This window comes from Neocloeon triangulifer, unplaced genomic scaffold (assembly GCF_031216515.1).
Source record: "Neocloeon triangulifer isolate White Clay Creek 2 clone unplaced genomic scaffold, ASM3121651v1 ptg000006l, whole genome shotgun sequence".
In the NCBI taxonomy this organism is placed as follows: Eukaryota; Metazoa; Arthropoda; class Insecta; order Ephemeroptera; family Baetidae; genus Neocloeon; species Neocloeon triangulifer.
In genome coordinates this window covers 4,028,392-4,052,141 of record NW_026775549.1, presented here as the reverse complement: position 1 = coordinate 4,052,141, position 23,750 = coordinate 4,028,392, and the positions used below count along the sequence as shown (strand labels likewise).

Here is a 23,750-nt window from a genome sequence, read left to right as displayed (position 1 = left end):
AGGAAAGGATAAATGTTCCTTTGTGTGCCACAATTCTCTGCGCACTATTTACATTTTATAATTCCTCAGTCACAAACTGCCTTTATTTGTGAACATCAGGCAGCGATTTTTAATTAAAATAGTTTTAATTAATTTGCAGGATTTTGTGTTTTTTTTTTTTGCATTTTTTTGCACAAAATTGCAATTATGAATGCGACTAATCTTCAAAAATTGGGCATCATTAGTGGTTACAAAACCTTTTTATTTGGTTTTCCTTTTGTTTTCAGGAAAAAAATTCAATTGCAACTGGCCATCACAGCAATGTGTAAATTTAAAAATTAATTTTGTGCATTCATCTGCCCACAATATTCAATTGCTGAAGAGGTCAATAATTTTTAACTTTAAGAAGCATTTCATTCTATATGAAAATAAACAGGTTATTAAACTGGGTTCCAGCCCCAGTCTGTTCCCTTTTTTTGTGATACAGTCGACATTTTGAATTAGTAACAATTTACTACAATCCATCAGAGGATAGACGTAATTATTACAATGGATTATTTTCAAAATTTCTTTAGTTTAATATATTCAAAAATATACTTGCATTCTTGCCAAAAGGTTATAAACGACAAAATCCACACTAATTGTAATGTGACGTGATCACACGAGACACGACAAATAATATAAAGGACGGTCAATAATCAACATTAAGTTATAATATAAAACTTGCATACTTCTTTGTAGTAGCAGAAATTTGTATTAAACTAAAGGTGGGATAAGCAGGTAACTCAAAAAATCAGAGAGATATTGAAGAGCCTCCCTGAGATAATTCAAATTTACTGTCTTTCACATTTTTTTTTAGCATCACAACGTTAGGAACATATTGCTGCTGCTCTCCTTTCTTTTATGTCATTCATTTTTTTCTAACAGTATATAATTTTTTCATAAAAATAATTGTGACAAAATAGAGCATCAAAATTCAACCCGTAACATTGGAAACAAAAACAACCTAGGAATCTGAAGATAAAAATACAAAAATAAAACGAACCTACGATTGCCAATTTTTGGATGAACTTATATTGATTGGCTTGCGTAATAATGAGTAATAGCAATTGAGAACAGAAAAAAATTGATTTATATAAAAATTAACAAGAAAATAATAGTTGTAAATAAATTTAAGACTAACAAAAAATCAGATTATTCATTTCAAAATTTTGTTGGTTGAATACATAATATTTTTTTACTGGTTTAACAACCAGTTAAAAGAAAAATTAAAACAATAGAACTCAAATAGATTAAAATGATATTTTTGTTTTTGAAATCAATGAAGTATCGAGTTTTTAAGAGTTGGCAAAAAATCGCTGACCAAAAATTTTAATTCATTAAATTCATTTTAACATTGATGAAAAAATGGCAATTTTTTATGTTTATTCAAAATAGCATATATGCAAATATTGCTACTTGATATATCAAACACGAACCAGCATGTTTGATGGAGCTCCTTCCTATAATGTCTCCCATTTTTAATTTTCAAGCATAGTTTTCTAAAATTTTTGAGGCATTCTTCACTCAAAGAAAATGAAGACAAAAACTAAAAGGTAAAACGGGCAACAAAGGTAAAAAAGACTAAAATAAAGTCTCAGCTCCCATCACTTGCGTTACTGGCATTGCTATTGCAGTCATCGAAATCGGGAGGTGCAGGGGCTACTTGCAACACCCTGCTGAGATGAGTTACGTCGGACAGTGTAAAGTCAGGGTTGGCCTGAACAGTAGAATTGACTACCTCTGGCGGTTTGATCCAGACAGTGGCAGCTAAAATCTGACCACCCAAGATGTCCGTCTCGAGCTTGTCGCCAATCATGATGGCTGCCTCGGGCTGAACCTTCAGCATTGAGCATGCCTGCAGGAAGATGTTTGCGTGTGGCTTCTCCCAGGGCAGGTCACCTGACACGAGCACCAAGTCGAAAAACGGCTGCACCTTGAGAAGTTGGATTTTCTCCCATTGCGAACGGGACGAGCCGTTGGTGATAAGAGCCAGCTGGAAGCGCATTTCCTTCAGTGACACAAGCAACCTTTGTACTTGAGGTGTCAAGGCCAAGAACTGGAAACGCAGCTGCAGCCACAGTCGGTAAATGGGACCTGTGAAACAAAAAAACTCACGAGGATCACCAAATGAGCCTTAATTTATTAAACCTGAAAAAAATCCACTTCCATATCTATGTAGTGGAAAAAAGAGCAAATTTTTATAAAATTTCAGGGATGGGGGTCAGATATTTTTTTTACACTTTTAGAATTGAAGGGATTGTTTAGGAATTACAGACAGACTTGAGGCACAAAATATGAAACTATTTTAATGATGCGATTGGTCTTTTGGACTGAAATTAATTCGGGTTTTCATTTAAAAGAATAAATATTTTATTCTGCTTCCCTTAAAAAAAAATCCTATATATAAGCAATTGAGGCTCAATAATCTTTGCAATGAGAATAGCTTGGTCCCTGAAATGCATTATTAATTATATATGTTTAAATCCACTCAGCACACTTCTTACTCAGCATTCTTAATAGTGTTGATTTGATGACACAAAGCCCTAAATTAAATTTTTGATTTATTCAATAACTGTGTTTGAGAGACTTACCAAAGTGAATGGCAACAAGTGTTTTAAAGAACCTACAACAGTTAAAAAGGCAATTTTCATTTTACACAACTGCAAAAACAACAGCAAAACTGTTCCCATAACATATTAGATATCATAAGCAAAACGCATTAAAAACTCGAGCACAAACATACCCTTGAGAGCATGCTCTCAATAAAGTGATATTTTGCAAAAATGCCATGGCAAGGTGGAGCTAGCACAGAGATGATTCTCTCACTGCAACACTAAAAACTCCATTACTTGGAATTTGTGGCGCCCGGCAGAATTAAACCCAGCACTTGTATGTCATATGTGAATGATTTTTTCATGCTGGTGCTAACTCTGGGCCGGACAGAAGTGGTATCAGAACATAATTATAAGGAATCCAGGATCCATATTGAGGAATCATATGGTCTATTGACCCTTCTCACCTGCTAGGTGCCTATAATCATTTCCAAGTGCTTCGACCCAAAGCAGGCGACGCCACTCGTCCAGACACTGGCTCTCCTTGTTGTCAGGACATTTTCGGAAAGCGTGCAAAAATTTTTTCGTCGAGTCGTGCGCTAGATCGTGTGGCATGTTGTATTGCTCTCGTAGGGTAAAGCATATCTAAGGATAAAAAGAAATTGTATTAAATGAAATTGACAATTTCCTTCAAAAGAAAATTATGGGCACCAGCCAGATATAAATATTCTTCCGCAAAATATAATATAAAAAAGCAGTATTTCTCATTTTTTTCAGAATAAAAGTTCCATGAATAAGTAGATAAGGACACAATTGCTTATTATAAATTTTAGGCATTTTTTTATTTTACAAAATTCTTTTTATTGACATCTTCAAATCTATACATTTTTTATTAAAAATCTCGGCGGAATAATTTCTTACACCTCAGGAGACTAGTTGGAAGTAAAAATAAACATTAATTAAGAGAAATGTACAGCTCGCTTCAAAAGTGTGGGATCTTCCTCTTGAAACCACCATTCATCATAATCAGACTTTTTAAAAGCAATAAAATATTATTGGTAGTTAAATTAATCAGATGAAATCCATGTAGTTAGCGCTCATTAGCCTCAAGAGACAAAAATGGTCAATTCATATTCATATGCAGTTTTCGGACCAAAAATTTAAATGCTTTAGTCGCCAAACAGCTTTTTGCCCAACTCCATTAGTCGGTGATTGCGGCACACTTGCAACGCATCTTTGTCCTTGAGCATGGTGGCTACTGAAGGACTTGCCTCAACTAGGTGGCACAGGAAATCTTCAAACGCAGATCGCGTGTTACCAGGGAAGTCACCGACACGAACACGCTTTAAAGTGTCCATGATGCCTTCCACCCATCCGCTCTCAATCGCAAACTGCGAAACCCAAGGTATCAACACAAGGACAGCGCTCATCGTCTGCATTCCCAAAAACCAAAGCTCCATCAGCTCCATCCAGTATTTCTTATATATTGTCGATACTGTTAGGGGGCCCAATGAATTATCTCCATGCTCTTCAACAACATATGCGTCCCAAAGAAACCGCATCGTAGCAGTCAAGTACCGGCAGATTGTGTAGTCGTTTTTGCTCTGCCGTGCCGAGAGCTGCTTAAGCAACAGCAGTCCCATAACAGCAAGATTTCCCTGCAGCACAAGGTTCTCAGGTGATGACTTCAGCTCCGGGAGCTTGTTGAAGAGGAACTTCAGTAGCTGGTTAAATGTAGCACTCTGGTCAACTAATTTGGGCTCGAGCACGGTTATATTCATGAAAATATTGCATAACGAAACCATTGCCGAGCGAGCGTCATCTATTTCTTCCAGTTGGGCAGGTGTAAGAACGACTTCAACTCTTTGTTTTAGGCGGTCTGCTCGCGGGATAACAGGCTTCTCAGGTTGAACCAATAGCCAGTAATACTGAAGGCAGTCAAACAAGACCTCGTCCTGCAAACATTTTTTTATGAAAAATCAAATCCCATATAAATAAATCAAATAAATTAATATATAAAATGTATTTTCATGCTTTGTCAGTAGAACGGATATTCCTCACTTGCATTCAGTAGAACGAAAGTTAATTATAGAAAACATCATTCAGAGCATGAATAATAGTGGATCCATCTGGGATCGATCTCACTACCTTTTGATCACAAGAACAATAAGTAACCATGAGGCCACGAGGGACTCAGGTTCTTGGATTAAAATTATAACCTTAAAAATTCACCTGTTTCATTTTCAGCATTGCTTGCCTGGCCGGTTCCTCGACTGTCAGATGGCACAATGCTGGCAAGAAAAGTCGGAGAACATCTACATCTGTGCTGGACGCTTCCAAGTTTTCGGCTTTTCTTTGGGCTGTTGCTCGGAAGGTTTCGTTGGCCAGTTCCAAAATAAAAGGCAGCAGTTGGTGGACAGCTTGTCGTAATGCAGACGTCTCTTGAGCCAGCCAGGCAGCCAACACCCTGATGCTGGCATAAACAAACGCCCTTTCCGTCGGTCCCAATTTATCCTTCATGGTCATCAACTTTTGAAGGAGGCCAATTAGAGCTGCAAAGGCGCCTTTCAAAGCTGTGTAGAGCTGCTGCTTTTCCTTTTGCTCAAGTTCAAATGTCGGAGTTGTTGCCACATATGCAATTGCTATCTCCATCAAGTTGAAACAGGCCACCAGTAGATCAGCATTTTTCATCACCTGCTCGAACGTGCGATCTTCGACCTGCATGCGGACTTCAATGGAGCAGAGCTGCACTAGCAGGAGAAAAAACGCTTTGGGCTTTTCTTCATCTGTCAAGGCCCATTCAACTCCAAGCAGTTCGATAATCATCGAGGCAAGCTTCAAGGACGGATCACGTTGCTGCTTTCCGATTCGGCTCGTTAAAATGTCCGAGAGCGACTTGTAGCAACCCGAAGGCCACGATTGCTCTTTAGCTGTGTCTCGTAGAATTTGTCGGTTGCTGTTGTATAAAAGGGTGTGCAAAATTTCTGCCAGCTCAAACTTGTGCTCCGAACTGTCAGTTTCCATATCCATGCTGATTTTGTTAAGTAGTGTGTTGAGAGCCTGGCCATCATCACCCCAAGCAGAGGGGCCAAAACGAGAAGCGAGTCTGCAAACGATACCAAGGGCTTCGTCGGACTCAAAATTCTGGTCTGCATACGCCTGCGCAAACTGAAATTAAAAGAAATTTAAATAAAATTAGACTTTTTATGATTTTAAAAATGCAGGCAGTACCTTTTGAATAGCGCCAATTTCTTTTAATTTTTCCAAACCAGAATCGTGCAGAGCCACGTGCTTCAGGCATTCGTAGGTCTCGGAAATAACCTGCAAATTCTCCTCCTCGTCATCTTCAAGCTGGATGATTTCAATCAGTGTGGACAAGTTGTCGAGCATTTGAGGGTGCGTGGCCACTTCAGGTTCATCACAAAAGCAGCTGAGAACAGAAACCGCCACAGACTTGTAAATTTGCGGAGGGCAATCCTCCAGAGCGTCCGACGTGAGCAGGAGGCGTCGAAGAAAGTCAAATCCAATGGCTTCGAAGAGCTGCTTTTTGTTATCAGCAGACAACTCTTTAGCCTTGATCACTTTGGTCACCATGAACAGGCCGGCGAACTTCTCCGTATCGTTCTGCGCCCCCTTCAGCACCGCACAGCACTTCTTCACCGACATTTTTCCGCACCTCAGTCCATCCAGTCAAATCAGAGAAAAAGGTCAGCAAGCACTCAGGTTCGCATTCCACGTCCTTCCTGCGCGAGCTTGAGAACGGTGACCGAGTTAATTTTACGCACCAGTCTCCAATCCACGGTCTAAATTCGGAGTCCCCTCATGGAGTTAAGTTTCCCCCTCGACGTTCCTCCCCGCCTCCAATGGGTTCAACAGCCCCCGCAGCTATTATTAGACGAGGGCGGCCGTGCTTTGAGCAGACCCTCTTGTTTGTGGCGTGTGTCGGACGCAGATGGCTGGGCTAAATGCTGATCGAGGATCGAGGAACAAAATAAAGCAACTGATGGCTGCAACTCTCGAGCCTCGCGGAGGACGAAGCGCACGAGGCGCCACGCTGAGGTAAAAGCTCGAAGTCTTGCCTGTCAAGGCCGTATGTCACTGACAGCTGGTTTTTAGCTACCTGACCCGCTGGCTGGCACCCCAGGACCACCCTTTTAATCCCAGCTTACCTTCTCACAGGCGAGCTTGTCTCCTCTTTTCGTCGGGATCAGGGTGTTGTCCAAATCGAAGAAAATCGCAGAAATATTGGCGGAAACAATTCTCGTACGTCTTACCCTGCCTGCCATCTTTTCACTTTTACGTCAATCTGCTGACGTCACAGCGGGACAGACCAATCGGGGTGCGGTTTTAAGCGCAGGCGGGTTTCCCAAGGCCAGTTCGAAAGATTATCCATGTGCAAGTTCGTGTCCTTGGACATATTTAGCTCAGAGGTGCGCCTAATAACAAGAAAATCTTCTGCAATAATACCATTTATTGCATCATAATTAAACGCCTTGAGAAATAGGCAGCCATTGCAAAAAAATTCTACGCCTTAGTTTTTTTGCTGCTGAAATCGATTTCACAATAGGGGAAAAAAATATAAAATTTTTTCCACTTACATAACATGTTGTGGTCATAAAAACGTCATTATTCATTATCTTCATAATAAATTTAAAATTCACATCTTTTTTAAGCGAATCTTAATTCTTTAAATTTATTCATAAATTTTACTACAGTTGTGAACAAAAATTATAATTAATTGCATGAAAAATTCTTATGGTTACTCGAACGAACAGAAGTATGAAGTTTGTCATTTTTCATTATATTTTAAAATTAATTTTTACCGGTCTTTGGAGCATAAGATTGTCTCAGCGGCAATTATTTGACTTGAAAATAAATTATTGAAATTATCAATGCATCACTTGAACCACATGTTGATAAGCGGTTTAGTTCACTTCACTCTTTAGCATCTCCGATGCCATCTGCATTGATGGCAAAAGTAGCTTCCGCCTCAGGGAGGCAGGGCGAGTCATAAATTTTGCAGATTCTTGTCTCTCCACGTCCTTTCCTCAAATACAGTCTGCACAAAACAACAGATAATTTAAAAATACATTACATAAAATTATATAATAAAATAATTACATACCTTGTAGTAGAAGCATGTGCCATAATATTACCACCAATAGGCTTTTTGGGGTCAGCAGCAAAAACAGCCCCTCCGTCCACTTGGGCGACCACCTGGTTAGTAATGACCACAGCAACTCCAAACTATATGTCAATGAAAATTACAATTATTTCCTCAATTCTAATCCTCCTCCAGTAATTACCTCATCAGCCAATCTCAGGAGCATCCTCAAAAAACGAGCCAAGTGCATTTGTCTAGCAGAGAGCTCGCCTCTGCCAGAATAGTCAGTCCTGTACAAAGCTGTGGCACTGTCCACTAACAGAAGTGCATAGCTGTTAAAAAGATTATTTAATTAAGAAGTTAAATTTTTATTAAGTTTTCCGAACCGTGACTCGGCCATCATAGCTCCTGCCTGCACCAAAAGCTGTGTTTGATGATCAGTATTGTATGCTCGAGCGTATGCCACATTGTCCAGCACCTCTGTCCCAGAAAGTCCATAGCGCTCGGCAACAGCAAGAAGTCGCTCAGGGCGGAATGTACCTTCGGTATCAATGTAGAGACATTTTCCTTCGCCACCATTCTGATCAATTGGCAGCTGCAAAATCAGTTGTAAATTAAAAAAAAACAAGCACTTGAAATTATTATAGTTTTGATGTACTTGGCATGTGGCAGCCAAAGTGTGGCAAAGCTGGCTTTTTCCAGTCCTAAATTCTCCAAAAATCTCAGTGATTGAGCCAGTTTCAATACCACCACCCAGAAGGCGGTCCAGTTCCTTAGAGCCTGTTGTCAGCTGAATGATTTCTGATCTCTTCTGGTGGAATTCTGTGGCTGTAGTAAAGCCCATGGGAACTAGCTTATGAGCCTCAGCCTGTTTTAACAAAAGTTTTAATTGGTCCGTGGTAAAGAGAATTCATGCTGTGCTCACCAAAATTTTATCAGCCTTTTGCTCGCTGATGCCTTTGATGGTGATGAGCTGTTTTTTCGGAGCAAACGCAATAGACTCAACAGTGTGGTACCCTGCCTCCTCCAATTTCTTGATGTCTGAAGCCAGAATTCCATTTCCCTGTTAAGAAATTAAAAAATTTACTAACTACGTGAATAAACAAATAACATAATATTTTGGTATGTATATTAAACAGCACCTCTAATTTTGCAATTGCTTGGGGCCCAAAATCTTCTTCTTCACAGGTCTCCATGGTGACTGCACTTTCCCTCTGCATTGTCGCCGTCATGTTGATAGTTTGTTTCTTAAATAACCTCGTCTGAAATTTTTTTTGAATAATTTACCATCTCAAGTCAATTTATATAATTTAAAAATTTGCTCTCAAAACTTCACCACTGTTTATTTTGTACTCGATCGCCTTTTTCCTCCCTTGCTCAAATGGCTGATCATCAATATTCCCGCTGAAATACGCTCAAACTGATTGTAATGACTGTCCACCGATAGGTGGTGCGCCTAGTTCTATTTAGTATGTATAGCATGTATGTATTAGTAGTTGTACGCAAACGCGTTTAATAAAAGCATTATTATTATTCTTAAAAATAATTTCAAATAATAAATTGTACACTATTTTTTACTTCTAGCCCTGAATATAATTATATTTATGTATACATTTTTGTATACAAAGTTTTGCATACAAACGGATTAAATTCGATTATGGAACCAACTGGAATGTGTAAAACCAAACACTCAATTTTAAAAGCCACAATAACTTAATATTAGCCCACTCTATGATTAAATTGTATGATAAATATGTGAAACATATGCCATAGTATAGCACAATCATCATAACAAATGAATGGACTGAATTATCTCCAAGTAATTAGCGATACTTACAAGAAATTTAGTCGATTGCAATGTTTTTCGTTACAGCAAGTTGAGAACTGTTGCTGGCGCCAAAATAAAGCCCACAGCCGGTTCTCGTAAACAAAAAAATGACTGTCGACGTTAAAGGTTAAAGTGGGCGTTGCTTTGAGCTGCGCATAAAATAATAATAAAAGGAAAGCTCATTTTTAACTTCAAAGAAATTTATATTTTCTCCGGAATCTTTTAATTTTGACTGAATTTGTGCAGCACTCGCTGATACCAAATTGAAAATTTCTCTGCAAAACGCTACCCTTCAACCTTTATCTATCAGAGATCCATGGAATCGGCTAAAGGAAATCCACCAACTTCTCCCAGTGTCAGGGAGGATCTTGTAAATTTACATGATTTTTACATTTTCATTATTTTTCTTTCAATGTAAAGTCTTAATATAATGACTTCATTTGGCATTTTTCTCGAATTTTGCATTGTTTTTTTTTTAATTTGCTTTATCCTGTTCAAAGGTGAGAACGGCTGTGCAGTTTTTAACAAATCCAAAAGTTAAGGACAGTTCTCAAGAGCACAAGGAAGCGTTTTTAAAGAAGAAAGGACTGAACGACAACGAGATTACACTAGCATTCCAAAGGTCGACACTTGCCACAGCTGTGAGCAATCAGCTCTCAGTTCCTGTAATTAATCGGCTAACACAATTTACTGAGCATAATCATAATACAAATTTTGATTTCTTTAGCACCCAGTTTCTCTTCCTCCTCAGTACTATGGTCCCCCTCAGCAGCTGGTTATCCAGCAGTCTTTTTGGTCCAGCTGGATGAATGTTACAAGAGCTGTCTTTGTAATTGGCGGTGTTACCTGCAGCCTTTACTACTTGTTTGACGTAAAAAAGAATATAATTATGAAAGTTGAATGCATAATTTATCAAAATTTCTATCATTGCAGAAATATCTTGGGCCTGTGATTTTTGGAAAGAAAGACCGTTTGGTAAAGGTTGAAAAAACCTTAGAGTCGTTGGAGCAAAAGGTGAACGAAGCTCTCTCGACCCTCGCTCAAGTTACTTTGACTCTCGAAAAGCAACAATTCGAGCTAGCTAGAATTTATGGCGAAAAGCAAAGGGATTCTGGTGACAGTTCTGTTTCTAAAATTGAGACTGAAATTGCAAGCTTAAAAGGAATATTACTTGGCAGGTATGATATTTTTTGTAGTGTTTGTTTAAACCAAGTTGAGTTATTTTTTTTTTAAAGGAAACAGTTTCCGATTCGCCCCAGCGGTTCGGTGGGTATACCGTCTTGGCAGGTAAAGCCCAAGTGCAAGGACGAAGATGAGACAACCTCTAAAGATCCAAGTCCTGTCAGTAATGGGACCAGCAGCCCAGAGCTCATGGAGGCACTTGACGTTTCCGACTCAGCAGGAGAGCAAATCCATTCAGATTAGTTTTCTTTACTTGCATAGAATGCCATACTACATTTACTGTGATCTCCCTGTTGTTTCTTTCTAGTTAATTTTTGGTAACGGATTTCTCAGATTTTTCAATATTCATTTTTACTGTCAAACGGACTTCAATAAATTTATTTAGCTTGAAAAGCACATCTTTTAAATTAATTTCACCTGCTTCATTAGTCTCCCAAGAAACAAAAATAATTTACTGAAATGATCAATTTTTATTATATTATGGTGGCTGACAATGGCTGGATTACATGATTTTAAGTTCTAGACACCAATTTTGAGAAACACTTAAAGGTAACATTACTTAAATCACTTAAACATACTCATCAGTAACTTTTTGTAAATGTTCAGTGTCCATAAAGTCAATTAAGTGTTTCTAATTCAGGTTTCTCCAATAGTAATAAAAAAAAATGCAAGTCATTGAATTTTAAGTGATAATTTTCCACTTTTTCTTTGCTTAAGTAAAGAGAAAGACTAGCATTTGAGTGAATTCCATTAACCAGCTCAAATTTTGAGAGCTAGAGCTCTTATAATTGCGAGTGACCAATCTAATAGCAAAAGGCAACAAACACTTTAGACTCGAGCTGTGTTAGTATTAATAAATTAATATTTTGGTAGAGATCAACTCTTTAAACCAAGTGGTTGTAAACAAAATTCCTGCTTATTTCGCACTCAATGATAAATTAAAATTAATAATTTCAAATACACAGTAAAATATTCCATCCTAATGGCAAGATGTCAGACTTGTACACCTTGGATTTCATACCAGTCGCACAGAGTAAATGAAATTTGTACTCGTACAAGCATTTAATCTGCTTGCATTATATTGCTTGTAAGTGTTGTTTGTTCAATAGAAGCAGAGACATGTTTGTTGCCACTGCTAACAGTTCAGTTTCAGTAATACAAGAAAGCAAAACAGTCCCTGGTTTAGTTGGCTTTTAAATTCATTCACTGCCAACATTAAAACATTGATCTTTTCTCCAAATTATGAGAAGAGCTTTTTAACAATCGAAGTTTATGATTTAGGTATGTACAGTCAACATTTACTTCCTAATATTAGTTAAAACCCTATTGTGTATCTTTTATAAAAAGAGCAAAGAAAATCATAAGACTTGCGTTTAACAGCAAATCCTGAAAACACTGAATTTCGTTCGCTACATCTGTTGGAAAAGTTTCTTAGTTGAATGTTAAATCTAATTTCTCTTTTCTGTGAACTTTGCTTAGCTCTCAGCTGTTGTGCTCCAAAATGTCTTTTAGTGATACAGAAGTTCCTTTGCTAAATATTGTGGGACATCACAAGTCATCAAGAGGGAGTTCCAAGCGTCAATTTTGTTATGCAAATCACACACTCAGCACAGTCTCTTGCAAGTTATGACTCGGCAGCGCTGCTGGTTGAGGATCCTCAACATCTCCAACTCTCCGTCTCACACCCTGCATCTGAAATCGGAATAAATCCTCAATAAAATAAAAATACTTGAACATGTAACAGCTCATTGTGTATTCACCTGTGTGCGCTACCACTGCCTATGAATATGCAGATTCCTGCTAAGGACGCTACGAACGTCTTGCGTAAATCTCAGGGCATCTAGCACAGGCAGCAAGTTGAGCAACGCCGTGTCGGTTGGATCACTGAACCACGATCGAATGGGAATCGCATTGTCTGCAGTGCAAAAATATTGTTTATTACCATCATTAAGAACGCTTTTTTTAGATTCTAACCTGGATAGGAACGGTAGGCTCCTGGCGAATTGTCAAGTATGAAAATGGAGCTGAGATCTGCACATATGGCGGAAAGATTCTTGGTGTAACTGCCCATTTCAGGCGTACAATGCTGTCGATAGTAGCGTCTTTGCAGAATGCCACGAGAGTTGTCCAGTTTGTCAGCCACAGCCGCTCCATAGATTTCCATGCTGGCCGTGAAAACGACTAATTCGTACCATTGGGAAACCTTTGAAAAAATGAAAAATATGGTTTTTATCTGAAGTTTTGTATCACGATGAATTCTTACGATGTCTAGGAAGAAGTCAACATGTGGTCTTTTGTGCACAAAGAATCGAACAGGGTGTCTGTCAATGACCACCTTGAGGACAAAATCAGGAGGAGTGCCTGGTTTGACTGTTTGACGAACAACTCCATCATGGTGTGAGTGTATAAGAGTCTCGTCCAGGTCAAGCACAAGCACCTTTCTGCGCACGATACCTAGGAAGGACACAGAGTTTTAAAATCAAATTAAAAAGTATCCAAATTTTAAATTATATTACATACTTAGTCTGTGCCTTGATAACGGAGAAAGAGGGAAGAGCTCGTATTTTACTGGCTGATGCTTCACAACCTGCCAAAAATAAATAGGTGAAGGTTTTAATTAAATTAGTAATTAATGAAATAAAAAAAAATTGTGGTGGATTTAACTATTTTAACTAGTGACCTGTAGGGAGTTGCTGTGAAAATCTCTGTTTGCAAGCCATCAAGGGCATAACAAAAGCTTATCTAAACAAAATCGATTATCGGTTTCACAGAGTTTTGATAACAGCATGCTTAAGCACGCTTAAAATAATTTAATTTTTCCAAGAAACAATTTTGTACAAAAATTTTTCCTTGATTATTAGAAAATTAGAAAAGTAAAAAACGGTTTGCAAACATTCCCCTGGGAGAGCAAAATATAGTCTCCATATGTATATGGGCAAAGTTTTAGGCATGATAATTTTAGACCCTTGACGATTATACAGACGCTGTAATTTAGACATAAAGGGGCCGTTTGAGGTCTGCAACTTACCGCGCGGACCTGTTTCTTGACCAAGAAGCAAATGCAGGTCCATATTTTGGAGGCGAGCAAGAGAAACGCGCGAAGCCCCATTTGCACCTGTTTCAGCATTTGTGCTCTTATTTTTGGAGGCGGCGAGGAAGAAGCCTGCTGTTCCGTTGCGTCCGAGTGTCCCGTCCGACTTAGATACGGCGGTACAGGGAAGCACGAGAGAATTTTGCCTTGTTATTTGCGGCCGCCATCACCCTTGTTCCTCTAAATTTCTGCTGTGCTCTCTCTCATCACGCAACACGCAAGTGCGGCTCGTTTGACAAAAGACGATCGCCGCCGGTTTTGCTTACCTATCGCGCGATAAATAATTTTTCCTTACATACGCACCAGCGCACAAGCGCAAGCGTTTAATAAAATTGCGTATTAAATTAATAAGGTTAAATACCATAATTTCATGACGGGAACCGAAAATAACTTTTAATATGAATGATATGAATATGAAGTCAGTTTAACCTGATACAATTCATAATTTAATTTACAGACTGTTACAGACAATCTGAAGATTTCAATAAAAAAAAATTATGTAAAATATTGATTTCAATAATTCTTTTTACACAACATTGGAATAATTTTTTTTATCGATTGCGCTTTTTAAATGTGTGTGACAGCAATATATTACTATTTTTTTTAATAATTACAAATAAAATATTATATTTTAGCTTCAATCCGCTAGTTTATTTGGAAAATTCAATGATCCATATGTCCTATAATTAATTTTATTTTTAAAATAAAAATGATAACAATTACAAATTGACCTAGATTTTTTTCAAACTTGTTAATTGAAATTCTTCTATTTTTAGCAGTTTAAATATACTCATGACAATATTTACAGAAAATTCATCCACTTTTTTTAAATTAATATTCCATACTTTTTTATAAGTTATAGTGGTTTTGCCCCGATATTAAAAGCTTTGTTTTATCTATTAGGTCACATCATTTTATATATGTAGTCCTTTAGTTTGGAGCGTGTCTTTTCATAGTTTTAAAAATTATTGATTTTTTTTTTAAAATCGTTTGTGAGAAAAGTTTTGTAAGAATTTTCAACGTCACTCTTAAAACAGAAATATTCTTGGGATTAAAAAGAGCTATAACCAGGAAATTGATGAAAAAATCACGGGGAAAATATTTATGATAAATATCTAAAATCTAATTTTTTAATCGTTTATAACAATTATTAATTAATAAATTTTAAAATAATAATAATTATCATAATGAGAAGGAGACAATTACGCAAGCTATTAACAAAGCCCGGACAGTCAATTCCTTTAATTTGAGAGTAGGCCTTGGAAAGCAGATTTTGAGTTGATTGAATGATAACATTGGAAACAATCAGCATTGTCCGCAGAATTGAAAGCAAATTAATGTTGCGTGCAGGACCACTGAAATCATTCAATTAACGATCATCAAATGTCAATCAGCGCAGGCGGCGCGCAGAAAATCCCAGGGCCCATCAGTGCCCGGACAGACAACAGAATGGGCTTGTCACGGGGGCTCGCTGCGATGGGCATTGTGGTGATCCTCATCATTGCCTCAACGGAGCGCCAAGTTGAGTCAACGCCTGCGCTGGAAACGCTTTCAGCAACGCAGGTATTTAATTTCCGTACAATTTATTCATTTTTGCGCCTGTTTACAAAAATTTAGATTTTCTTTCCGGGACAAATAAAAATAACAATAACTATTTTGGAACCAAATAATTATTGAGCATCAATAACTTATCCCAGTTAAAAATAAAAAGTAATCTAGTTTTTATTTATTTTGCAGCCACTTCTGTGGGAGGATATGCGCGAAATTCCACAGACTCACTGCCTAAGGTATCGCAAGTTTAAATTAATCCGCAGATGCAGACGTGTGTGGAAGTTGAATAAGTTTGCGCTCCACTTTCCTCGTGTCACAACATAAAAGAGTAAATGTCATAGATATTCAATACAATAATACATAAGCCCCTGAAATAGTACAAGACCTCAAGGCCAAAAACAAAATTAATTTCTAATTCTAGTCCACTCAGAAAATAGATAATTATACAAAACTAATTTAGTGTAAAAGACTGTCAGTTTAAATAAATAAATTATCATGGTCACGATGTTATATAGATAAGAAATTCTAAATTCTGATTAATAAAATAGCAAAAATGAAATATTTGACCTGTATTTTGGACCATTTGAATCCTAAATAAAAATCTCAGTATATTTGAATGAAAATGTAAAAATAGACAAAAGAGGCTCCAATTTCAATAATTGTTTTTATTGCCCACATTTCTACACAGCAAAGCTGGCGTATTTATTTTCTAGTATGCTTTTTTTTCTTTTGGTTTGGAAAGCACCAAAAATTTAAACACAGTTGGCGACTTCTTTTCCTATTAATATTTTGGTTTTTAACCTCAATTTTAACATATTTCTTTCAATAAATAACTCAGCAAGTTGCTTTGTTTCTCAAATAAAAATGCTCACTTGGCCTTACCCTGGGCCGCGACGGCTTCGATGGCCTTGCGGACAGTTTCCTCATCCCCCAAGAACTGCATCGAGACCACAGGCTTGAAGTTTTCGTCCAGCTCATAGACAAAGGGGATGCCGGTGGGCAGGTTGAGAGCCATGATGGCATCGTCAGACATGTCTAATGAGGAGAATTTTATTTATTTATTTAAATTTGTGGCAAAATGAAAATTTTACTGTCAAGGTGCTTGACAATTCCGCGGAGGCTGTTTCCGTGGGCGGCGATCAGCACCCTCTTGCCCTCCTTCAGCTGAGGAATGATGACGTCATTCCAGTAGGGAAGGGTGCGGGCGATGGTCAGCTTGAGAGACTCAAACTTAGGGAACTCATCTTTGGAAGGCCCGTTGGCGTAACGGGGGTCATTCACAATGGTGTCGTAGTACTGGTGGTCGGCCTCCATAGCGGGCGGGGGAGTGTCGAAGCTGCGACGCCAGATCTGGACCTGAGGGGACAAAATTCATAGATTAACTTTTTGTCTTCAATAAATATCCTAGCTGGGAATCAAACCTGCTCCTCGCCATACTTGGCTGCGGTTTCGGCCTTGTTGAGACCAGTGAGACCGCCGTAGTGCCTCTCGTTGAGCCTCCAGGTCTTCTCAGTGGGCAAATCGGGCTGTCCAATCTCGGCCAGGATAGCACCAAGAGTCTTGTGGGCACGGGTCAGCAGAGAGGTGTGGGCCACATCGAACTGATAGCCGGAATTCTTGAGAGCTGTGCCGGCAGCCGCTGCCTCTTGTTTTCCTGAAAATAAAATTTTTATAAGATAATTGATTTGACCTGAATTTGAAAACAAATATAGAGGGTGAGAGACTAATTCAAACGAGTTAAGACGCACTTTCTTATAGACTAAAATATACAGGTATTTTTTTAAATTGAATTAAGTAAATTTTATGTTCATAAATTTTTTAATGTACCCTTGTCGCTTAAATCGGCGTCGAACCATCCGCAGAAAAGGTTCTTCTGGTTCCACTCGCTCTCGCCGTGCCTCACCATCACAATCTTGTACTTTGCCATGATTCCGAATAAATTTGCTGCCGGTTTTGTCAAAGACCGGAGAGGACTAGAGAATTTCAAAAGCAGGACGAAGAGAGGACGAGCCGACCCAGCAGTGTTCGACCTTGTGACCTTCAAAACAAGAAGACACGCCCCCTTTTGGCAGTATGACCAATAAACAAATTTATTCAAGCTTTCTGTTCAATAAAACCACTCGAGGTATACAAATAAATTAAATCACATTTTTACACTGAAGTGTTTATTTTAGTATTACATGATTCATGTCATAAACTCTAAACTAGAAAATCAATACTGAAATAAAATATAAATATATTTTTCTTAAAATGTTTCGATGGAAAGATAAGCTGCACATTCATATTTTTTTTTTCGAAATGAACATAATTTTCCAGAATATTTTGTCTGGTAAGGTTAAGTCTAATTTTGCATTATTTTCCACAAGTATTGTTTATTGACTATCCACTATGATACGCGCACTGCAGACTACTACATAGCAAAAAAAAAAGATTTAGAGGACGTATATGTAATTTGATAAACAATAATTTTTCAAGTTGCTAAAATAAAAATTTAACTGCGATGGAACGTAACATATAAGCTCACTGGACCATAAACAGTGCAGTAAATGATCAGTTAAATGCTAAGAGGAGGAATTTAACTGTTACACCTACGAAGAATCATTAAATATTTTTTGGCAGGTGCGTTCTTTATGAAAGATCTCACACAAATATTTATTTTTACAGAAAAACGTGTTGTGCTGATGACTGATAGAAAAGTGAAGCTGAGCACAATTACTATGGAATTATAATTTCCTTTTACAGTTTGTGTGAGGCTGGAAATCAGAATTTTACTATTTCTACTCTCATATAAAATTTAAAAAGTAAAACGTAAGATGCAATTAGCTGCTAAAAACAATAGAAGCCTAACATCTGATTGATTTACCCCACCTGTGAGGGTTCAAATGATAAAGTTCAAGTTGCATTAAAAGTTATAAAAAGAAGTCTCCTATAGGTTATGGTCTCAAAAAGACCGAGCTGCGATAGTGTATAAATAAATGTTAAGTTAGACCGATTCTGATGGACTTTGGAATTCGCTGAGCGCTTTGATGGGGTTCTGCACCTTCTTCTGAGATCCCTTGCGGACTTTGGCTCGAACCTCCTCAGGTCTCTCAGGCCTCACCAGAGGCTTCTTCTCCGGAGCCTTCATCTTCCAAACCACAATCGGAGACTGTAAGGTGGTCTATAATTAATATTAGCATGAGCTTCGAGTCCAATCAAATGCTTTAATAAAAAACAGGTTATTTTGGTGAAAACTTCGGTGTTCTTCCAGACTTGCCAATTTGTTGATTTATCGTTAAATAATTGTTATTTCTATTGTATTATTGACACTTAATATTGTTCCAAAAATTCAGATCAAATTGTTGAGTTTAAAGAATTGATAATTAGTAAAAACAACATTCTATCCTAGAGTATTTCTGGCAATTTCATGCAGCTATGTTTGAGCAAAAACCAATTTGTTAATCTTCTCTAACACATGGGGTAGTGTTTTTGAAACAGCAGTTGAAATACCAGATTGACTCCGTATAGAATGGAGTGTTCAGTTGAAACGGGGAAATAAAAACGAGATCCTTCCGACTTGGCAAAACCTGAATCCGTTACTTCCTAGGAGGTTGAACAAAGGTAAACTTGACATTTAGTTTTGGCAAAGAAAATGTTACGGTGGAAACCAAAAGATATGTAATATGAAAAGGGAAAAAGTTGGGTTGATTGAAAAAGGACTCGACTCACCGAGACTGTGCCCTGTCGAGGGTACTTGGTCGAGGCGACGTAAGATGCTTTAACGGTGAGCACCACAGCATTCATCAAGTTCTTGGCTGCCTGGATCAAAGAGGTGGCGCTGTCCAACTGTAATTAGAAGAGAAGAATTAGAAAATCTTGTAAAAGTGAAAATAATTAAATATCCTACCCCAGAGACAATGAGTTCTCCACTGATGTTTTGCACATCGGCTTTGACTTTGGATGTGATGTTCAGCTGGTGGCAGTAGAGGGCAATTCTTTGCAGGTAAGCCAGCAAATCCTTCTTTGTGGAAGACTCCGGGCACTGGTCAGCAATCATCCTTGTCAGTTTATCAAGTTTAGTTCCGGCCTCAGAAATCTTCTTAGCAGCTGTGATGACGTCCATGGTGGTTTTCAACGGCCCTCGACCCCTTATGAAATAACATTCAGAAATTATTATATTAAGAAAAAATTTAAAAATAAATAAATAAATAAATACCTGGTAAAGTCTGTCATCTCCATCATGATCATGCACATGTGTTTTGCAAGGACAATTATATCATTGCCAGTGTCGTCCCACTTAGCAACTTCCCTGTCAAACTTCAGTTTTTCCGACCGGAAGTACTCCACTTGCTGAGCAATCTTCTGTTTGTCCTCCTCAGTCATCTTACGCATAGCTTCCTAAAATTACAAAGTGATTAAAATGAAGCTTTTTCCAATGTTCCAAATTTACTCTAGCAGTTGTTATTCCACTTATGTCAGGATATTCGTCAACTCCGTGTCCTGGGCCATCTCCAGTGTGAATGCTCGCTGTTTAAATCACAGGTTAGAAACTTCAGATATGCTTTTCAATCTAATTACATTTGCTGCGAGTTTCAACTGTGTTGTGCTCGTCAAGTTCAACATCTTCAGGGTCCAATTCCTCGTCTGTGCGATTCATCAAAACAGCTCGGCGAATTTCACGCACGCCGTCATAAACCAGACGGGAAGCATCAATGAACTCGTTCTCGTCGACTTCCTTTGGCGGGTTTGTGGAAAGAGCTGTGACTGCAACCTCAACCCTCTCGGCAAAGTTCGGCATAACTGGAAATGAACGGTAGTTAAAAACTAAGAAAATAATTAAAAAATAGCAATGTATTTTTTAAATTTATAAGGTTTAATTAGCAGGCTTTGAAACTCAATTTTTGGAAAATAAACAAATAAATTAATCAACACATGAAAATTTTAAAACCTTGGTCTCGTAGAACTTTAACAGCTTCCAAAACCCGCTCAGTGTAGATTCCAGGCTCGTAATTGTCCATTTCGGCATCCACAACATTGCAAACTCGGGCGGACCTTCCTCTAATGGCACCTGCAGTGCGATCAAGAGTGTCCGGATCGCCTTCTTGAAGAGCCAACACGCATTTGTTCACGTCCTCCAGAATGTGGTTTTCGGAGACAGCCAAGAAATCATCAATAGTGGTGATGTCGTCAACGGCCTCAGTCAGAATGCGCACTTGGTTTTCCCAGGCCTCGCGGAACACGTCCATGTTTTCTTGTGCGACCTTCGACCGAGGTCGCGCTGCCAGAATTTGAGCAGCGTTGATGACCTGAAGAACATCCGATTTAGAAAAAGTTGTTAAAAAAAAAAACAGGATATCATACCTGGGGGCAAAGGTTTTCAATTTGTGCGGCGGCGTAACGGACCATCTTGACTCCGTCTTCGTTTCCACTCATGCTGCAGGCCAAGTTGGCCACCTCGACGAGTTTGTTGGCATGCTCGGTGAATACCTCCGAGTACTCAGCTACCTCTTTTTCGTTGCCGAGTCTGGCGGCCTCGATGAGCACCAGCAAAGGGACACTGGTCTCCAAAAAACTGAAATTTACATTTAAAATATTTTTTATTAAAAAAATGAAAGCCGACCATATTGCAGGGAAAAATTTAGTAGTCAGATCAGGGCAAAACTTTTTAACTCGTTTTAACTGTTCTTTGCAAATCGAACCATTCAGATTTTTATTTTTAATTATTGAATTACCTGTCAGAGACGTGGTCCACAACTGCCTTGCGCAGCTGACGCCTCAAGTCACGCGTCTTGCGGCACATGTGATCGATGGCCCGATCCAAACCGTCGCTGCGGTCCTTGACACCCATCTAGGAAATAAACAAAATGAAATGATGACTGCCAGTATAAGGGTGGATCCAGTGATGCAAATGGCTCACCGCACAATGGGGGAAGTTTATGTCTAAATAGTGGAAGTAATCTGATAGAGATTTGTCATAACGATACATATCAACACAAAATACAACAAGTGCAGATTAAACGGCAATTGTGTGGTCAAATCCAAATGGTGGCAAGCAAGTGGAGTTTTATTTTTTGCACGGGATTATAAAAAGAGATTCTGTCATGGAGTTAAAGGTTTGCTGTAGATATATATACGAGATAAGATAAAGGATTATAAATTCCAAGGGACATGCAACAAAATCAGTCAAAAACAAGTAAGTCGGTGCAGTCAAGAGAAACACTTTGCAGAAAAGAGAGACTTCTTCTCTGGGTATAAAATATGTACAAAGAGGGGCTAAATTAGTCTGACGCTAGAGGGATGCTACAGGTGATTATCTGAAAGGCACTAGACAAAAACTTGTTGAGTCTCTATTGTCTGCTCGAAAGACTTTGAGAACACTAAATCAATTATGGGGTCACGCTACAAAAAATATTTACCCCGCTTCTTTTAAGGTGCCTTGCTGTCTCAAGCTGAAATCACAGATAATAATCTGTAATCTCTTATGAAAAATTCAAAACCCAGTCCGCAAGTTCATGAGAGATTGAAAATGAATCGTTTTGACCTCAATGGCAGATACTTACGTTGGACATGTATTCCGAAAGCAAATCTTGCAGGGCCTGGCGCACGGCGTTGCACTCGGCAACAATTCTTTCTCGGCGCTCATCTCTGGTGCAAGATGAATCTGCCATCAGAGCGGCGCCGCTGATAATGCTCTCCAGGCGCTCCTCCAAAGACGGTCGAGTGCGAACCTCATTGTAGGCCAGAGGGTCAATAACAATACGTTCCTAAAACAAGCAAAGAGAACAGAATTTTAAATCTTTTATTAATTTTTTGATAAAGTAGCATATAAATTTGTTTCCTTCCTCAAATTTCACTTTGTTTTCATCTTTCAATTGTAACAAATAACAAAACACTAGAATTAATTAAAATAGCAATACATTTTTGGTAAAAAGAAATTTTTGAATTTTCTTACATCAAAGTCGTCGAGAGCAGCTGCGAGCTCTCCAGGTCCATCATACGGTTGCTGTGGCATGGAAGGATTTTTGCCTTGAGCCACGTCTGAGATTGTGTTCACGGCCTCGCACACTTGCTTGAAGACGTAGTCACGATTGGCCTTAGCTGCAGCCAACTCGGGATGACGGACATACACCTAATTTTATTAATCCACATTAGTTTCTAATAGTAGTCTCAAATTTTAAATTATACTTTAGAAGCAGTCAAGAGCATAGTGGAGTGCTTCTTTAAGACAGCCCTGGCAGCAGCCAGATCGTCTCGGAGTTGAACGTCCTTCAACTCTGCCTGCCTTTTGGCTGCCTGGGCAATCAACTCTGCTGCATTGCGGCCAAAGGAACGAATGCTCTCTAGCAATTCAGGCTGACTGGATGCATTCCTGACCTTTTCTAAGTCATCCTCAACCTAGTGTTATTATTTTTTAATTACAAATTATTTTTGTTGGAAAATTGTATAAACTTACAACTTGGAGTGATTTTAGGAGCAGGTGGACATCAACCATGTCTGCCAAAATCAGAAGTCTGGTAACTGCTGAGAGAAGATTTCGAGCTGCTCGGACCATGTTGCCTCTTTTCATTGATGAGCAAGGGTCTTCGGCAAACTCTCGAGCCGCAAGACTCATTGCATCTCCTAGTTATATTTAATTGTTAAGTAAAATTTTTAAACTCAGAATAAATACATATAATTACCAGTTTTCTTGACTTCATCTACTGCCGAAAGCATTTCTTCTTTTATGTCTGGATTTTCATAAGCAATCTGCTCGCCCTGAAGGATGAAATTTTCAGTTGCTTTTTCAACGGCGGCCACCAAAACGTGAGCCCTTTTAGATCGCCCTTTCTTCTTCTTTGATGGTCCCTTTGTGCTCACAAGGGTCGTGACCTTAAAAGCAGATGTAATTTTAAACGTTTGGCTCAAGGATAAGCGACGTGGATCATCTTACCTGCATCACGAGAGGCTCCAACGTCTTCTCCACGGACATTGTCCGGATTTCTAGATTTTTTGGATCCCATTTTAAAGTAATGGGCCCAAACTGGTCAGCCATGGCGCCTCACCTAGAATACGGGAAATATAATTCTAATGACTGGTTATGAGCGAGAAAAGGGAAAGAAGGAAAAAGTGGCGAGACTGTTGAGCAAACAGAGGTATCGCTCATCGGTGTCGTGATTCATCAGTGACACGCCTTATTATGAATCGGTGCTCTGAAAGCGAGGAATTTCGCACTTTTGGCGGTCGAGACGGGATTCCATAGAATTGGCAAAGATTAGGGTTCAAGACTGAATGGTGAAAAGCGGTCGGGAAAGTGAAAAGTTGCCCAAATTTACTCACAAAAACAATAGGGCCGACAAGCACAGCGAATCTTGTAAACAGGGATAGCGGCCACTGGCACTCGAAATGCAGGAGTGGGAGGACGAGTGGGGGAGAAGGAGGGCAAGGGGGGAAGAGAGCGCGAGT

The 23,750-nt window shown here is 38.7% G+C and overlaps 7 protein-coding genes across 12 annotated transcripts; 1 reads left to right on the top strand and 6 right to left on the bottom strand.

Moving 5' to 3' along the window:
• Nucleotides 1–141: 141 nt before the first annotated feature.
• On the bottom strand, nucleotides 142–6,896 carry LOC132194148 (N-acylneuraminate-9-phosphatase). The gene is made up of 3 exons (XM_059615263.1): nucleotides 6,743–6,896; nucleotides 3,041–3,218; nucleotides 142–2,115 (listed from the first exon to the last, which is right to left on the bottom strand). The coding sequence occupies exons 1-3, from the start codon at nucleotides 6,857–6,859 to the stop codon at nucleotides 1,616–1,618; spliced, it is 795 nt and encodes a 264-aa protein (XP_059471246.1). The 5' UTR covers nucleotides 6,860–6,896; the 3' UTR covers nucleotides 142–1,615.
• Nucleotides 3,390–6,623, bottom strand: LOC132194137 (neurochondrin homolog). Its single transcript, XM_059615247.1, has 3 exons — nucleotides 5,805–6,623; nucleotides 4,806–5,741; nucleotides 3,390–4,528 (listed from the first exon to the last, which is right to left on the bottom strand). The coding sequence occupies exons 1-3, from the start codon at nucleotides 6,237–6,239 to the stop codon at nucleotides 3,743–3,745; spliced, it is 2,157 nt and encodes a 718-aa protein (XP_059471230.1). The 5' UTR covers nucleotides 6,240–6,623; the 3' UTR covers nucleotides 3,390–3,742.
• Nucleotides 6,897–7,237: 341 nt separating the features above from the next.
• LOC132194143 (DNA repair protein RAD51 homolog A) lies at nucleotides 7,238–9,625 on the bottom strand. 2 transcript variants are annotated; one of them, XM_059615253.1, is made up of 8 exons: nucleotides 9,515–9,625; nucleotides 8,820–8,939; nucleotides 8,603–8,740; nucleotides 8,336–8,545; nucleotides 8,064–8,272; nucleotides 7,880–8,009; nucleotides 7,699–7,820; nucleotides 7,238–7,632 (listed from the first exon to the last, which is right to left on the bottom strand). In XM_059615253.1, exons 2-8 carry the CDS (start codon nucleotides 8,907–8,909, stop codon nucleotides 7,509–7,511), a joined length of 1,023 nt encoding a protein of 340 aa, XP_059471236.1. In that variant the 5' UTR covers nucleotides 8,910–8,939; nucleotides 9,515–9,625; the 3' UTR covers nucleotides 7,238–7,508. The 2 variants fall into 2 exon arrangements, with proteins under 2 accessions (XP_059471236.1, XP_059471237.1); XM_059615254.1 differs by lacking the exon at nucleotides 9,515–9,625 and adding an exon at nucleotides 9,014–9,479.
• Nucleotides 9,626–9,632: 7 nt separating this feature from the next.
• Nucleotides 9,633–11,078, top strand: LOC132194147 (peroxisomal membrane protein PEX14). The gene is made up of 5 exons (XM_059615262.1): nucleotides 9,633–9,875; nucleotides 10,006–10,170; nucleotides 10,233–10,376; nucleotides 10,439–10,683; nucleotides 10,741–11,078. The coding sequence occupies exons 1-5, from the start codon at nucleotides 9,822–9,824 to the stop codon at nucleotides 10,928–10,930; spliced, it is 798 nt and encodes a 265-aa protein (XP_059471245.1). The 5' UTR covers nucleotides 9,633–9,821; the 3' UTR covers nucleotides 10,931–11,078.
• A 45-nt stretch (nucleotides 11,079–11,123) lies between these two features.
• On the bottom strand, nucleotides 11,124–13,988 carry LOC132194149 (CTD nuclear envelope phosphatase 1 homolog). The gene is made up of 6 exons (XM_059615264.1): nucleotides 13,716–13,988; nucleotides 13,208–13,274; nucleotides 12,951–13,141; nucleotides 12,662–12,890; nucleotides 12,448–12,602; nucleotides 11,124–12,379 (listed from the first exon to the last, which is right to left on the bottom strand). The coding sequence occupies exons 1-5, from the start codon at nucleotides 13,812–13,814 to the stop codon at nucleotides 12,457–12,459; spliced, it is 732 nt and encodes a 243-aa protein (XP_059471247.1). The 5' UTR covers nucleotides 13,815–13,988; the 3' UTR covers nucleotides 11,124–12,379; nucleotides 12,448–12,456.
• A 1,986-nt stretch (nucleotides 13,989–15,974) lies between these two features.
• LOC132194126 (phosphoglycerate mutase 1-like) lies at nucleotides 15,975–17,383 on the bottom strand. The gene is made up of 4 exons (XM_059615220.1): nucleotides 17,157–17,383; nucleotides 16,751–16,983; nucleotides 16,421–16,685; nucleotides 15,975–16,364 (listed from the first exon to the last, which is right to left on the bottom strand). The coding sequence occupies exons 1-4, from the start codon at nucleotides 17,254–17,256 to the stop codon at nucleotides 16,198–16,200; spliced, it is 765 nt and encodes a 254-aa protein (XP_059471203.1). The 5' UTR covers nucleotides 17,257–17,383; the 3' UTR covers nucleotides 15,975–16,197.
• A 365-nt stretch (nucleotides 17,384–17,748) lies between these two features.
• LOC132194464 (catenin alpha) lies at nucleotides 17,749–23,748 on the bottom strand. Of its 5 annotated transcripts, XM_059615758.1 has the most exons (18): nucleotides 23,625–23,748; nucleotides 23,239–23,350; nucleotides 22,988–23,177; nucleotides 22,762–22,928; nucleotides 22,494–22,703; nucleotides 22,261–22,437; nucleotides 21,869–22,072; nucleotides 21,725–21,757; nucleotides 21,041–21,156; nucleotides 20,670–20,880; nucleotides 20,257–20,614; nucleotides 19,887–20,108; nucleotides 19,759–19,835; nucleotides 19,525–19,706; nucleotides 19,216–19,456; nucleotides 19,038–19,154; nucleotides 18,819–18,911; nucleotides 17,749–18,477 (listed from the first exon to the last, which is right to left on the bottom strand). In XM_059615758.1, the coding sequence occupies exons 2-18, from the start codon at nucleotides 23,338–23,340 to the stop codon at nucleotides 18,313–18,315; spliced, it is 2,865 nt and encodes a 954-aa protein (XP_059471741.1). In that variant the 5' UTR covers nucleotides 23,341–23,350; nucleotides 23,625–23,748; the 3' UTR covers nucleotides 17,749–18,312. The 5 variants fall into 5 exon arrangements, with proteins under 5 accessions (XP_059471741.1, XP_059471737.1, XP_059471736.1 ...); XM_059615754.1 differs by lacking the exon at nucleotides 18,819–18,911; XM_059615753.1 differs by lacking the exon at nucleotides 18,819–18,911 and having other exon boundaries at nucleotides 17,749–18,489; nucleotides 23,625–23,747.
• Nucleotides 23,749–23,750: the final 2 nt, after the last annotated feature.

Bases quoted from the DNA above. Each gene is read 5' to 3' on its own strand.
- LOC132194137 (XM_059615247.1), bottom strand. From the start codon at position 6,239: ATGTCGGTGAAGAAGTGCTGTGCGGTGCTGAAGGGGGCGCAGAACGAT. The intron at 5,742-5,804 runs GTACTGCCTGCA...TTTTAATTTCAG, and splicing joins AAATTGGCGCTATTCAAAAG to TTTGCGCAGGCGTATGCAGA. The intron at 4,529-4,805 runs GTGAATTTTTAA...AAATGTTTGCAG, and splicing joins CAATGCTGAAAATGAAACAG to GACGAGGTCTTGTTTGACTG.
- LOC132194148 (XM_059615263.1), bottom strand. From the start codon at position 6,859: ATGGCAGGCAGGGTAAGACGTACGAGAATTGTTTCCGCCAATATTTCT. The intron at 3,219-6,742 runs GTAAGCTGGGAT...TTTTATCCTTAG, and splicing joins ACAAGCTCGCCTGTGAGAAG to ATATGCTTTACCCTACGAGA. The intron at 2,116-3,040 runs GTGAGAAGGGTC...TTTGTTTCACAG, and splicing joins TGATTATAGGCACCTAGCAG to GTCCCATTTACCGACTGTGG.
- LOC132194143 (XM_059615253.1), bottom strand. From the start codon at position 8,909: ATGACGGCGACAATGCAGAGGGAAAGTGCAGTCACCATGGAGACCTGT. The intron at 8,273-8,335 runs GTACATCAAAAC...CTGATTTTGCAG, and splicing joins CTTTGGCTGCCACATGCCAA to CTGCCAATTGATCAGAATGG. The intron at 7,821-7,879 runs GTAATTACTGGA...ATTGACATATAG, and splicing joins TCCTGAGATTGGCTGATGAG to TTTGGAGTTGCTGTGGTCAT.
- LOC132194147 (XM_059615262.1), top strand. From the start codon at position 9,822: ATGGAATCGGCTAAAGGAAATCCACCAACTTCTCCCAGTGTCAGGGAG. The intron at 10,171-10,232 runs GTAATTAATCGG...TGATTTCTTTAG, and splicing joins GCAATCAGCTCTCAGTTCCT to CACCCAGTTTCTCTTCCTCC. The intron at 10,684-10,740 runs GTATGATATTTT...TTTTTTTTAAAG, and splicing joins AAAGGAATATTACTTGGCAG to GAAACAGTTTCCGATTCGCC.
- LOC132194149 (XM_059615264.1), bottom strand. From the start codon at position 13,814: ATGCTGAAACAGGTGCAAATGGGGCTTCGCGCGTTTCTCTTGCTCGCC. The intron at 13,275-13,715 runs GTAAGTTGCAGA...TATTTTTGGCAG, and splicing joins TCAAGAAACAGGTCCGCGCG to GTTGTGAAGCATCAGCCAGT. The intron at 12,891-12,950 runs GTAAGAATTCAT...ATTTTTTCAAAG, and splicing joins TTGACTTCTTCCTAGACATC to GTTTCCCAATGGTACGAATT.
- LOC132194126 (XM_059615220.1), bottom strand. From the start codon at position 17,256: ATGGCAAAGTACAAGATTGTGATGGTGAGGCACGGCGAGAGCGAGTGG. The intron at 16,984-17,156 runs GTACATTAAAAA...TTTTATTTTCAG, and splicing joins CGCCGATTTAAGCGACAAGG to GAAAACAAGAGGCAGCGGCT. The intron at 16,686-16,750 runs GTTTGATTCCCA...TTGTCCCCTCAG, and splicing joins CCAAGTATGGCGAGGAGCAG to GTCCAGATCTGGCGTCGCAG.
- LOC132194464 (XM_059615758.1), bottom strand. From the start codon at position 23,340: ATGGCTGACCAGTTTGGGCCCATTACTTTAAAATGGGATCCAAAAAAT. The intron at 20,881-21,040 runs GTAATTCAATAA...TGTAAATTTCAG, and splicing joins GTGGACCACGTCTCTGACAG to TTTTTTGGAGACCAGTGTCC. The intron at 18,912-19,037 runs GTGAGTCGAGTC...TCAACCTCCTAG, and splicing joins CTCGACAGGGCACAGTCTCG to GAAGTAACGGATTCAGGTTT.